We start from the raw sequence: 13174 nt of genomic DNA on the forward strand, positions 1-13174 counted from the left end.
GGTCAGACCCCCTATAATTCCCACTCTGGTGTTAACAAACACAAAACAAGTCAATTGCTACAAATTGTATGAGAATACTTTACCAAATAGGACTTACTACAGACATGTCTGGTCAAGAATACAGTCAAAGAACATTTAGCCAAAATCCAAAAGAAAATCCAAAGGTAATATGTGAAGATTTATATTGTACTGAGCTATGTAATGCATGTTTGATGGAATGTGCACAAGCATCGAGTATAGTGCCTATAGATAGAATATTGACTGAGAATCTATTTCTGATCCTCAATCGCTCTAGATGTTTGTAATTGGATGGACAAGTCGACAGTTTATTTCCCTCTTGCCCCCAGCCGTGACCTGATTTCAGCCTCTGTTTTCCATGTACACTTGGATGCAAACCAGTGACCTCAAGAAGTTTCTCTGGACGTCTTCACAGAGAAAACCTAATTGTGCCCCAGGATCTCTACTACTCCTGATAATGATACATACCCCCATAGAACTCCATCTTTGAGAATTCTACATCCCTGCATTCCCTCATTCACAGAAAACAGGTATTTTACAGTGTTTTCTTTTCTCTTCCTCACTGTTGTGTTGCTGATGATTTGCTGAACAGGTGCACTTTTCTGAAGGGTCACTAATGTATATTTAGCTTTTGAAACCTGAGAATACTGGCCACTGATTGGTGAATAGGAGCACATGATAACCGGAGTGCCGTTGCAGCTGTGACCTGTTGCCCAGCGTTTCTCAGGAGGGAAGAGTTGGGGAGGCTCTGGCAGCTTGGGAAACGTTTTAACTTTAAAGTCACCGGTAAGCAAAGGAAAAACCACGAAATCAAACCGCACACCAGATTTCACTCTCTAGCACTCTTTGCATGACCTGCTCAGTTGGATTGACCATCTTCTACAGCCTGTTGGTAGATGGAAGTGATGCTCAGGACAATACTGGTCCATAAACCAAGGCCTGATAAGAATCATCTGGCTTTATTGGCAATCATTGCAAGAACAACCAATTTACCAGTTACTCAAAGCTGGAACTTACTCCTGGACTTTGTTCTTCCTGGAAGACTATCTGAAGCACCTCACCTCATGGGCAGGAGTTTGTTAAAGTCCCATCCACAGTCCTCTCAATCTTTCAGATGAAAATGCATAGAAAACCATCATTTTATGTAATTTTCTGGGAGTTGGGTCCTAAAAAAGGGTAGTTAGTGGTCAGACCTAAATTTAACCTCCAGCCTCAGAAGGCATTGGAGCTCCACTAGCTAAACAAAGCCAGCCAATCAGCCCACAGTATTGGCTTACATGACAAATAGCTGGAGTGATTCAGAGCAGCTGTCGGAAGGCTTCAGGCAAGAGGCGCAGCGTTTTGGGGGGTCTTAGGTGTCAAACCCTCTCACCTACCAAGGCCTGCAGAAAGATTTCAGCACAAAATTAGGATTTTTGCTTTTGTTGATCCACCCACACTAAAGCATCAGCTCAGTCAGAAGAAAACTGACACGTTTTTGTCTTTGTTTAAGTTTGCAGGAATACATAAAGTGGAATAGCAGATTGGGACACGAGTGGATGGAAAGCGAACACCTTTCTTTACAGTAGGGTTGCTGAAATTCTACTGTAACCTTCTATTGTAAAGGTACGTCAGCTTCTACACTTTTTAGTTTGGTTCTTTAACTTAAATATTAAAATTGACAGATTATTCCTGTTGTATTGTGAACATTGTGAGTGTCCTTCAAGTCCTACTGAAAGTGAAATCCTTCAGTGAGGGTCACTGCCTTAAAAAGTATTCAAAAAAGCTGTTTAATTCTCATCGTCTGCAACAGAAATTAGTTTAATGCTGTTAGTATTTAGTTACATATGTACTATACCGATTAGCCTTGCTAGTGTCTGACCATTTTTAATTTGCTTGTAGACTCACTAAATCCGTTTGAAGATGGCATCAGAAGAAGAGTATGAAGAAGAGATTGTGGAGGAGGTAAGATACAAATCTGATTCATTGCAATCCATATTTTATCATCTGTTTAGAGGTTGTCCCCTCATTCATTGAAAGAATGACACTAATGCTGCTGTACATTATTTTGCTTTGCCCCTTGAATATATATAGGCTTTTCAACTTAACGCTTCATAGAACTCAATCCTATAGGTATAGTGGCGAACCCTATGAATAGTGATCTATGATACTCCAGTTCAGTAGAAGCTGCCATGTCGTATATGATTAGCATTGGATCCCATTTCAAATGACCTCTTCCTTGGAGGCTAGTACAGTGAATTCCCTTCAATGCATGTTTTATTCCCAGTAATCAATGTATCAATGCAGTCTTTTCGATAGATGTGCTACATTTAGTACCATAACGAGATGTCAATTACATATGTGGCAAACCATCATTCACATGACAGTTATGTAATGACCCCTGCAGCAGTTTGTCATAATCTGATAATAAGGTCTTATTATGAACATGCTAATGTATTTTTTTCCTGATCAAACCAAACAAGCCTGAATGGAAATAACCATTGTTAGATATAATACTCTCAACTTTTATACTAACACTGGGATTATGTTCTGTTCAGAGCAACTAAATCGACTGCAAGCTTCATTATGAGCAGAAAAATGTAGTGTTATTTCAAAGCAAATATGTAGTCAATTTAATCACAATTGCTTAATCAGCATAATTTTGCACATATTCCACGTTTTGTGGTATTTTGAAGAAATACAACAATATTTAACCACAGCTCCTCTTGAAGCTTGCCGCAGTTTTGTTTACTTCAATGTGTTTCTGTCATGTTATTCCTTGAAATACTGTCTGTATGAATTGTAAATATGTCTGTCTGAGTGTTCAATGGAAGAGTGAAAGCAGAAGGTTGATACTTTAATTCAGTATTTCCAAGAGAAATAGAGTTAAAGTAGACCTTGTATACTTTCGTGTCCATTTCTGTTGTGGATATCTTATAGGGGTTTACCAAACTATTGCATTAACCTGACTTCTCATTAATTAGGTACTTTTGAAAGAATTTTTTGAACAAATGCTTTTGGATTCCCCTTTAACATATCCAGGAAATGGAAATTCGCCATCTTGCATTTTGAGAAGATCTCATCAGAATAATTTGGAATATATACGCTCTGATTTCACTTCTACTTTCATCTACACTTAGAATAGGACCTGAAAGACATCGGCGTTAATTAAGTTGGCTTCTTTCATTGGATCTGTGGAAAGCAGAGATTCACATTTTGTTCTTGAATATTTTGTTGATTTTTCAAATACAGTTGTTGCTAATTGATAAACAGTATTTACTTTTTTTTTTTCAGAAGTTATTATTTACAGGTTATAGTGTTTTATAGAAATAATGGAGCACTAATAAAAAATTGTATCTCAAATTTAGGCAAAGTTTTGTGATTTTTTTTTAATATGCTTTTCTCCCCATTAATGGAAAAGCAGCCTTCAGCTATGGCTGAGTTGTTCTTTCCAGAGATACAAATATAGAAGTGGACATCTACGGCAGACTCGCAGAGAGGCAAATGAGATGAGCCGTGTTGTAAATTAGACTCCTCTTGCTGTTAACGTCATGCTGTTAAAATGCTTTTGGGGGAGGACCTGTGGAAAAAAATATCTGTAAGTGGTGGAGAGAGAGAGAGAGATTTTGATTGACTACGTATTTTATCAAATATTCACCACTCTCCATCTCCTGTATCTTGTCTGTTAAGTGGAAAAGTATATACAAATCATAAGATCTTAAAACATATGTATTTCTGCTATCCACTGGTCCAAATAAAGAAGCCTCTAGCTCCTGTAAATTCATAGTTTTGGGATGTTTTTTTCCTGCTCTGGTTTCACATTATTTGAAGCCTTCTGTGATGTGGCAGCCAATTACTGTTTGAGAGATTCTGTCATGATATCTGACTAAATAGCAGTAGGGATAGTTTATTCTCTAGACAGTTCAGGAGTCACGTGTATGGCTGAATTTGATACACTGCTTTCAGACATGTATGTGAGTGTTTGTGTTGGAATTTGTTCCCTGACCTGCTGTTTCTATTTACTACCATGGCAATAACATTAGCTGCAAATAATAATAGTGGTGAGGTCATTAGGGTGCTAAAATGTTCTTAGCACCAGCCAGTCATTCGGCTCTGTCAGTCATAGTCAGAGGTCCGCTGGGAAAACAACAGCATTACTGTATTTTTATTCCCTAAACAACTGCTGAGATATTCAATTTAAAGCAAGTGAAGAGGAGGAAACAACATTCTGTGGGGAAAAAGTTTAATATTTAAGTAACAACATGTTTATAGATCAATATAGCCTAGTTTTGTTTAGAAAGACCAAAATTGGTCAGAAGCAATACCACAGATTATTTTTTGGTTTTAATGCCCCAAATTACCAAGCAGAGAACATGTGGGGGAAAAAATAGGATATCATGGCCACGAATTAAGAAATAGTTCCCAATCATGGGAAAAAGGGATCAAACTTGTACTATGTGACCACAAATTTGTAAATTATGGGAACAAATTCTTAATTTAAAGCCACAGTATCTGTTTTTTTCCCTCTACATGTCATGTGCAGGGCTCTTTACAAAACCAAAATAAATAAATAATTATTTATTCTGCTTTTTATTATTATTATTATTGGAATAATGTTTATGCAAAGTTGTTTTGCAATCTATAGTACATAGCTGCAAATTTATTTTTGATATGTTAAGCTTAAAATGTTACTTGTATGGGTGTGTGAGTATTTCTATTCACAGTGGTTGTTTTAAACAGTCTATGACAACCAGAGCAGGAAAAAGTCACTTTCCTAGATTGTAGTGTTTTCCAGAAGTGTGTGACCATCATTTTGAAAGCCCAGAGTTTTTCCTATATTTATAGTACTACTATGAAGAGGGTCCAACAATCACCACCTCGACCACCTCAATGTCTCATGGTGTTGAGGTAAATGATCTACCTTGGTTAAACGGATCTGTGTCCCTTCCACATGCCATGGGGGCTATTCCGTATTCTTTTCACCTAGTTTAGTTTTTATTAGTAAGATCTATCCAAATGGTATACTGACTTAAAGAGTGGATTATTAAACAAACTCCCTTGTTTAACAATTCATGAGTCAATGAAAACAGAATAAGTAAGTTCTTTAAGTTGTGAGAGTAGCACATTTACAAAAAATAGCCCCCATGATTCAGAGCCATGCAACTGCCAGTGATGACAGTGAGGTTGTGTTAATAGAGCTTTCTGTATGTGAGTTAATGTGATGTTTACTTTAGTTTATGTCTGTCTAAAGCTGTAGCATGTGGTAAAACCTATGCTTAATGCACTTGGTTTGCCTGTCCCAAAAGTGCATTTTTTGTAGTTTTTCCTGCATGTTTTTTTAAAATACATGTTAATGAAATACCTGTCTAGCCAATACTAAGTTACTGACCTGTCAGTGAAATATCAAATTTATATAACCTTTTCACTCATCTGTCATAAAAAGTAAAATACTAATTTGCATGGTAAACAAACAAATTAGTGTTTGCAGAGGACATTGAAGGTAAGTGTTGGAAAGTTGGGTATAATTTTCGAAAATTAGGTGTTTTGGTCCCCCAGAACTGTTCCCCATAAAGTGATGTAACGTTCCCTAAAACGGTTTGGCTTTCAGTGATGAAATTCTGTAAAGTTAGAGATGTTGCTCTAAACCATGTGCATCTGTCTTAAATGCTGCTTGCTATTTTTTAAGCTTGGACCTGGTGGCCTTCCCAAACGTGCAGTTAGGAAGAAGGTGAAGGTGGACACCTCCAAGTTCATGACTCCTTACCTGGCACACAGTCAGAAGATGCTTGACCAGTACAGCCATGTAAGCAAATGACAAAGAAAATATTTTGTGCTATTAATCCAGTTTCCTAGACCGCTGTTTTGTTCTAATTTCATTGAAATTAATTAGACCACCACTGTTAATGATCCCAAATGATACTCATAACTGTGAACTGAATTATTAAAGTGAGACAACAGAAGCAATTTCTCATAAAATTAATGTTACCACATCATGTCTGCAGGCCACAGTTTGAGAACCATTGGAATAAAAAAAGATATTAGGTAGAATTAGAGTCAGTAGGGGTTTGATTCAAATGATCATTCAAAGGTTTTGAGCCAGTAAGTTAATAATAATAAATTAAATTAATACTTTTATTCAACTAGAATGCATTAAATTAATGAAAAGTGACGGAATCCTGAAAAAAAAATCACGCTACCTGTATTATCTTGACTGCTCTATAATGCAAACTGAATTTGTATGTTTTTTTTAGAATAAATACAGGGAGGCATATGAAAAATCAAAGGGACAGCCCTATGACATTTCGGCTGAAACACCTGAGATGATTCGCATCAAAAAGGCCCAGGAGCAGCTCAGTGAGGTATGTACCCTTGATGAATCATATCTGTACTTTTCAATCTGTCAGAATATAGTTTGCAAGATCTATATGTTTGCATGGGGTGTTTTAACTGATGCTTTTTTGAAACCTCCTTAGTTTAGATCTCCTAATAAACCACAACCAGACACTTCTTAATTCTAGCAGATGTTGTAAATTTAACTGACCATGAATTCTTTTGGTAACCCAGGTGAAATACCGTATGGAAGGACTGAAGGCCAAAACCACCAGCCTTTATGATGGTGAGGCTCGTGAGATTGCCCATGTGAAGCACGCCACTGAGCTCATCAGCAAAGTAAGTGCTTGTGTCAAGACAGTGACTACCCAACAACTAGTGAAATCCTGATTCCTTTCCTTGTGTTTTTTATTGTCATAACATAAGTTCTTTACATATGCTTTTTCCAGGTTCTGTACAGGCAAAAATGGGATGAGACCAAGGATAAGTACTTGCTCCCTCCCGATGCCCCTGAGTTGGTTCTTGCTGTGAAGAATGCAGCGAATTACAGCAAGGTAGACCTCTGATTCCTGTCTTAGTAGTAGATAAGCACTAAAGTGATAGTTATACTGTCATTACTGGCTGATTTACCCTCTACAATGATTGAATATCCCTACCAGAAACTGTACACAGAGGCATGGGATGATGATAAAACCATGTACTATCCATACAGTGACAGCCCAGAACTGCGCAGGGTGGCCAAGGCCCAACAAGTCCTCAGTGATGTGAGTAAACTTGTGATATTTTACTGTGCTAGAACAATTATCATTCAATTGTTTTGGCATCCACTGAAACAATTTGGGGAAACACCTCTTTTTTGTCTCTAAAGTAAATTTATTTATTTAATTTTTTTATTTTATTATCCCTGTTAAAAATACTATTACATGTGCTCTTATTGCTCTTAGAACTGCCCTTGTTTCAAAAAACTGTTGTGCTCCACCTTTACAGATTGTTTACAAGAAGGGCCATGATGAGCGCAAGGCAAAGTACACGAGTCTGGCTGATCCCCCAGAGGTGGAACTGGCCAAGAAAAACTTCACCAATCGTAGTAATGTATGACTTCCGTGGTTTTCGTGCCTTCTGAATCAATTTCCATTTTCCTGAAGTGTTAATAAAGGGTCCTTTTTTTTAGTTTCCATCTATCAGACTTACACCAGTGGAGTGGTTTGGTCTACAGTATTACATTTTATTTGTATTTATTTTAGTTTTGTATTGTATTGTATTTTACAATGTGAACATCAGGATCTGAAAATCATGTAAATATCTTCTGTCCCTGCAAGAATAGATTGTGCTTGCCAAAATAGTCTCTGGGAATGACATGTAAAATATAAAAATAATGAAAAACACTTTAATTCCTCACAGCTTAAATATCATGAGGATTACAACAAGAACGTCAAGGGCAAATGGTGTGAAACCCCTTACTTTGATATCGCTGTTGCTAGAATGGTTATGGACAACATCAGCGACGTAAGTGCAAGAAACCCAGCATGCTTCAAAACCATATTCTGTTAGAATAGTTCAAATAAATGCATTTATCAAAGTAAATGAATATCAAAATATTAATATTAAAATCATTCAAAAAAAGCTGAGTGTCACTTTGATTTCTTTCCAGAAAAAATATACGTCTGCTTTTGAAGACATGAAAGACCAAATTTATTTCATGCAAACAGACACACCAACATACGCTTCTAATAAAAAGGCCCGTGAAGCTGCAAGTACGGTAAGTTTTTTAGAATTTATTTACACAGTTTTTTCATTTTTTTTCTTCGCGCATATAATGGAGTCTGTAAATCTGATAACACACGAAAAGCTGGTATTTTCTGTCATTTAAACTTGGACATAAGCGGAATGTTTTTAGTTTTTAGAAAATGTAAAAAAGCTTTAAAACATTATGCCATTTGTGCATTGACTCCTAATTAAAAATAAAAGTGAGGTAGTACTTACTGATAGACATACTTTTTTTAGACATCTTTTCTCATTGTATGGAAGCAACCTTCCTGTGATGACTCTTTAAACAGATCATGAGTCAATCCAGAGATTCGCATGTCTGATCTGGTTATCTCTGTTGATCCCTGCTTACTAATTCTCATTGCCTGCATCACAAGAGAGGACATGAAAAAACAAAGAGGATTAGATCCCGAGTATTTTTATGCACGGTAGCTATAAAAGAAACCAGGGATGAGTATCAAATTTTATTTACTGGACTTGTTGTGAATGTTTTGTGTTGACTTAAAAAATAAAAAGAGAAACTATGAAAGAAAAACTCTGAGTCCTAAATAATCTCTAAACAGTGCAAGAAGAACCCATGAGTCATATCAGTTTCACAACCGTTTGTCATTTAATATATGCATTTTTCCACCTCAACAGGTCAAATATAAGAAGGACTATGAGAAGACAAAAGCAGTGTCCGATTACAACGTTCTCCCTGCTACAGAGAACCCCCTTCTCAGACAGCTGAGATACGCAGGCACCATCTTGAGTGATGTATGTGTGTTAAACCAGATCTTAATCATTAAAGTGGTCCGCTTTGCCAGGAAATGTTTATGGTCTAAGGTTGTGCATAATAAATATTGCCACAAGGCAGCTGAAATAAATTATTTAGCGAAATACAAATACTGAAAACATTGACAAAACCAAAGATGTTACAGTGAGTTCTTCTCTAAAAACTAAAGATGTTTAGCAATGCTCGTGTTAATGTCTGAATAATGGTGTGGGTTATAGCTTTATAATTCAGTTAGTGTGAATATGCAGCTCATTTAAAATGATCACATCTCATTAGACCTGATAATTGAATGGGGTTCTATCTGAGTGGCCACTGTTTGGCACATACATTAAACCAAAACGATCCTAAAGATTTCAAAATGAGTATTATAAAGCGTGTCCTCTCATCATTTACTCAAGGTGTTATTTTGAGAATTTAAACAAACCTGTATTGAAATAAATGTAGTTTATATCTCGAAATTGTTGACTCGTTACTGACATGCCTTTCTTTTGCCTTTTCTAGAATGTATATAAAGCTAATTATGAGAAAGCACGGGTATTCAGCATCAATTACTGTGACACTCCCAAATTCAAGATGGACAGTGTATTGAAGAAGTTCAGTGATGTGAGTGACGATTTCCTAATTTGTTGCAAACATCTGATATTTCCTCATATCTCAAGTTTATATTGTTCTCTTTCCTCAGGTCCGTTATAAAGAAAAGTATGAAAATGAGGTGAAGGGTCATTATGTTGGTAGCTATGAAGATATATTTACAGTTCACTGCCAGAAGATGGAAGAATTGAAGAATGATGTAAGTTACCCTAATGTACTTATGTGTATATTTTCATCTTCTTGATTTAAAAAAAATGTATGTGTATATTCACACTTGCTTTCTCTGTCTTTTAAAAGCAAATCTACAAAGCTGATTATGAGGACATGAAGGCGAGATGTTTCTTCCCTCAAACTATGACACCTGAATATGAAGCCAATAAGAAGCTTCAACAATGTCAAGATGTAAGTATATATATATATATACCTACTTTAATGGGATGGGTACAGAACATGACATTAGGTGATTTTTGTGTGTGTTTGCAGAAAGTTTATCGTCAACATCCAGACAAGGTGAAGTTCACACAGGTGACAGACTCACCTGTTCTAATGCAAGCTGCCATCAACGCCAAACAGCTGAGCGATGTACGTAAAAAGCTTTAATTATTATGACTAAATAAAACCAAAGAAACAGTAAAAAGTTTACCAGGTGGTCCGTTGACCTTGTCAAATGTTGCCCTAGAAGAATCCCCTCATTCATTATTAGAGCACAGTTGTCATCTCAGTGCTGCTGACAAAAGAGTGAATCCCTAGATATATTATTAGAGCTGTCGTTTGTGCTATTTCGAGTTTGAGTGGTAAGTCACAGGCAGTCAAAGCCTAATAAACAACTAACCAATCCTTTTGAGACAGAGGAGCCATCTAGTGGTGTTCATCGAGTTCATCCTGTTTCACTGAACACCACAATCATGGGAAATATGGGGAAATTTACTAGGGCAATATGATACATATATATATATATATATATATATATATATATATAATTGTGTATGAACATGATATGTAAGATTACATTTTTATTAGCCATTGTAATTATACATTTGGTGTAGAATATATTATCATTGACACTTTTTTCTCCTTTTTACAGCTCAACTACAAGGAAAAGTATGAGAAGGAGAAGTTTAGGTGTTACCTCCCTCCTGATTACCCTTTCTTCATTCAGTCTAGAGTTAATGCGTATAACCTTAGTGATGTAAGTTAATTCGATCTTCACTCATAGCAGTGCATTGAACTGAAACCTGATCATAATGCACTATTTTCTCTATTTCATGTTCACAGACGTGTTACAAGTTTGAATGGGAAAAAACAAAAGCAAAGAAATTTGAGGTGAAAGGAGATGCAATTTCGATCCTTGCAGCCCGTGCTCACACTAACATTGCCAGCGATGTAAGTAAATGGGATATTTGGGTTGTTTACCTGACAGTGTAACAAAACAATGAAAAATATTTGGAAATTGTGACACCAATATGGTCTTTAATTTTAGGTGAAATACAAGAAGGAATATGAGAAGAACAGAGGACACATGATTGGGGCCCTCAGCATCAAAGATGACCCCAAGATCATGCATTCAGTACATGTTGCTAAGATCCAAAGTGAGGTACGGTTAGCTAGTGCATTACTGATAACTTCGATACACAATCCTGAAGTTTTTTTCTGTACTAATAGTCACATTTTTGATCCTCTGAAATATTCCTGAACAGCGGGAGTACAAGAAAGACTATGAGAAGATGAAGACCAAGTACCATTCTCCACTGGATATGATGCTTGTGACACTTGTTAAGAAATCTCAGGCCATTGCCAGCATGACTGGCTATAAGAATATCCCAAACCGTTACCTCCTCCCGTATGACAGCATACCACTGGTCCTAGCAAAGAATGCCAATGCTCTTCAGAGTAATGTAAGGATCCCTGCTGCTCTAGACACACTAGAATGAGCACAGATTGACAGGTTCTGTGTTGACAAGTGCAGTTGTCATTCCTATACTGAAGTATTTTCTGTTAAAACATGAAGTTGGGTGAGAAAGGCCAATAACCTAACATCACAGCTGTGAACCATGCAAACCATGCTATTTTAGTCAGAAGTCTTACATTGCATTTAGATTTATGCATTTAGCTGTCCTTTCCCCTTGGCTGACTGCCTGATGTTCTTTTATAATGTAATAAATAAATAAATTCTAGTCAGAAGTGGGTGGTATCAGAGTGAGGAGATATTGTTATTCTAGAATATTTAAGAACTTGAGTATACAACATTTTAGAGTGCAGGATGAGTCATCAATATTTTTGCCCCATTTTGGTCCTGAAAGAAAAAGACAATTTTGCATGCATATATCTGCTAAAAGATCATTTTTAGTAGTATCCAGGATATAGATGGCCTCCCTGTTCTAAAAGACATGGACTAAAAGCCACAAATACCAATTTAATTTGATGAGGTCTTTATGTGCAAGACTAGTAAAGCCTATTTCTATTTTAAATGCATTTGGAGTCATTTTCTAAACTAAATAAAGTTTTATGAACATGAACCAAGTCCATATAGCAAAAGTTGATCAATCATACCTTTAATTTTTTGCGTTACTGATTTTTCTGTCATTTGTAACCACAGAATGAATACAAGTCCGACTACAATAACTATGTCAAAGGATCGCCTTGGGTGCCTTACGGCTCCATGGAAGTTGAGAAATCCAAGAAAGCAGGGGAGATCTTATGTGAGGTATGACACTTAATGTTTTATCTGTATAAAGAATTGATTTCTATTGTTATCAATAATGTAACTTTAATATTTCTTTCTTTCTCTTACTTAGAAAAAATACAGGCAGCATCCAGACACCGTACCTTTTACTGCTATAGATGACCACCCTCTCCAGCTGCAGGCTAAAGTCAACCAGATGATAAGAAGTGATGTAAGCAAAAACAAAAAATTAAACATGGTGCTCTGAATAAATTCTAAACCAGCACGTTTATGTGATCTGTGAATATTTTCCCCACTATAGCTGCACTATAAGAAAGGTCTGGATAAAGTCCTTCAGAAATACTCCCTGCCTCCTGATGTCCCACAGTTCCTTCAGGCCAGGTGTAATGCCTACAACATAAGCGATGTAAGTGAAAATGCCCTAAAGATTTATGGTATTTGGCATGTTGTTTTTTTGCAAAGTTGATGACTCTGTATATCTATTGCATCTCTTCTTTTCAGAAATGCTATAAGCTTGAATGGCTGAAGACTATTGCAAAGGGGTATGATTTAAAGCCTGACGCCATCCCTGTAAAAGCTGCGAAGGCAGCAAGACATGCTGCTAGTGATGTAAGAGATCCTTTCATAACTCCATAAAGGAGAACAATGGATGGGAAACTGCAGTGTTTAACAGAATATTAAATACACTGTTTGATTTACAATGTCTTTCAGGTTCAGTATAAGAAGAAGTATATGAAGGACAGAGGCCACCACGTTGGCTTCCGTAGCCTCCAGGATGACCCCTTGCTGGTGCACTACATGGCGGTGGCTAGGATGCAGAGTGAAAAACTATACAAAAAGGATTATCACAAGGCCAAGCTGAAGTACCATACACCTGTGGACATGATGAGTGTAGCGCATGCCAAACATGCCTCAAAGGTTCAGACTTATGCAGGGTACAAGCAGCATTTCCATCATTACACCCTGCTGCCTGATGCCATGAACCTGGAGTTAGCTCGCTCCATGAACATCAGCTCCAGTGATGTAAGAAA

At 36.8% G+C, this 13174-nt stretch overlaps 1 protein-coding gene across 1 annotated transcript in view; it reads left to right on the forward strand.

Moving 5' to 3' along the window:
• The first annotated feature begins 726 nt into the window (after window positions 1-726).
• The window catches only part of LOC107725229 (nebulin-like), a 62044-nt gene continuing 49596 nt past the window's right edge, over window positions 727-13174 (forward strand). Inside the window, exons 1-26 of the mRNA XM_016534418.1 lie at window positions 727-804; window positions 1511-1623; window positions 1900-1962; window positions 4843-4905; window positions 5684-5800; window positions 6249-6356; window positions 6562-6666; window positions 6777-6881; window positions 6987-7091; window positions 7315-7419; window positions 7729-7833; window positions 7979-8086; window positions 8734-8850; window positions 9371-9472; window positions 9552-9659; window positions 9758-9862; window positions 9944-10042; window positions 10545-10649; window positions 10736-10843; window positions 10941-11054; window positions 11158-11355; window positions 12057-12164; window positions 12256-12354; window positions 12445-12549; window positions 12645-12752; window positions 12855-13166. Coding sequence (XP_016389904.1) covers window positions 1921-1962; window positions 4843-4905; window positions 5684-5800; window positions 6249-6356; window positions 6562-6666; window positions 6777-6881; window positions 6987-7091; window positions 7315-7419; window positions 7729-7833; window positions 7979-8086; window positions 8734-8850; window positions 9371-9472; window positions 9552-9659; window positions 9758-9862; window positions 9944-10042; window positions 10545-10649; window positions 10736-10843; window positions 10941-11054; window positions 11158-11355; window positions 12057-12164; window positions 12256-12354; window positions 12445-12549; window positions 12645-12752; window positions 12855-13166 — 2751 coding nt within the window. The 5' untranslated portion in view covers window positions 727-804; window positions 1511-1623; window positions 1900-1920. The remainder of the gene's footprint in view (window positions 805-1510; window positions 1624-1899; window positions 1963-4842; window positions 4906-5683; window positions 5801-6248; window positions 6357-6561; window positions 6667-6776; window positions 6882-6986; window positions 7092-7314; window positions 7420-7728; window positions 7834-7978; window positions 8087-8733; window positions 8851-9370; window positions 9473-9551; window positions 9660-9757; window positions 9863-9943; window positions 10043-10544; window positions 10650-10735; window positions 10844-10940; window positions 11055-11157; window positions 11356-12056; window positions 12165-12255; window positions 12355-12444; window positions 12550-12644; window positions 12753-12854; window positions 13167-13174) is intronic.

The sequence above is a fragment of the Sinocyclocheilus rhinocerous genome, unplaced genomic scaffold, assembly GCF_001515625.1.
Source record: "Sinocyclocheilus rhinocerous isolate Xijiao unplaced genomic scaffold, SAMN03320098_v1.1 scaffold3807, whole genome shotgun sequence".
Taxonomy (NCBI): Eukaryota; Metazoa; Chordata; class Actinopteri; order Cypriniformes; family Cyprinidae; genus Sinocyclocheilus; species Sinocyclocheilus rhinocerous.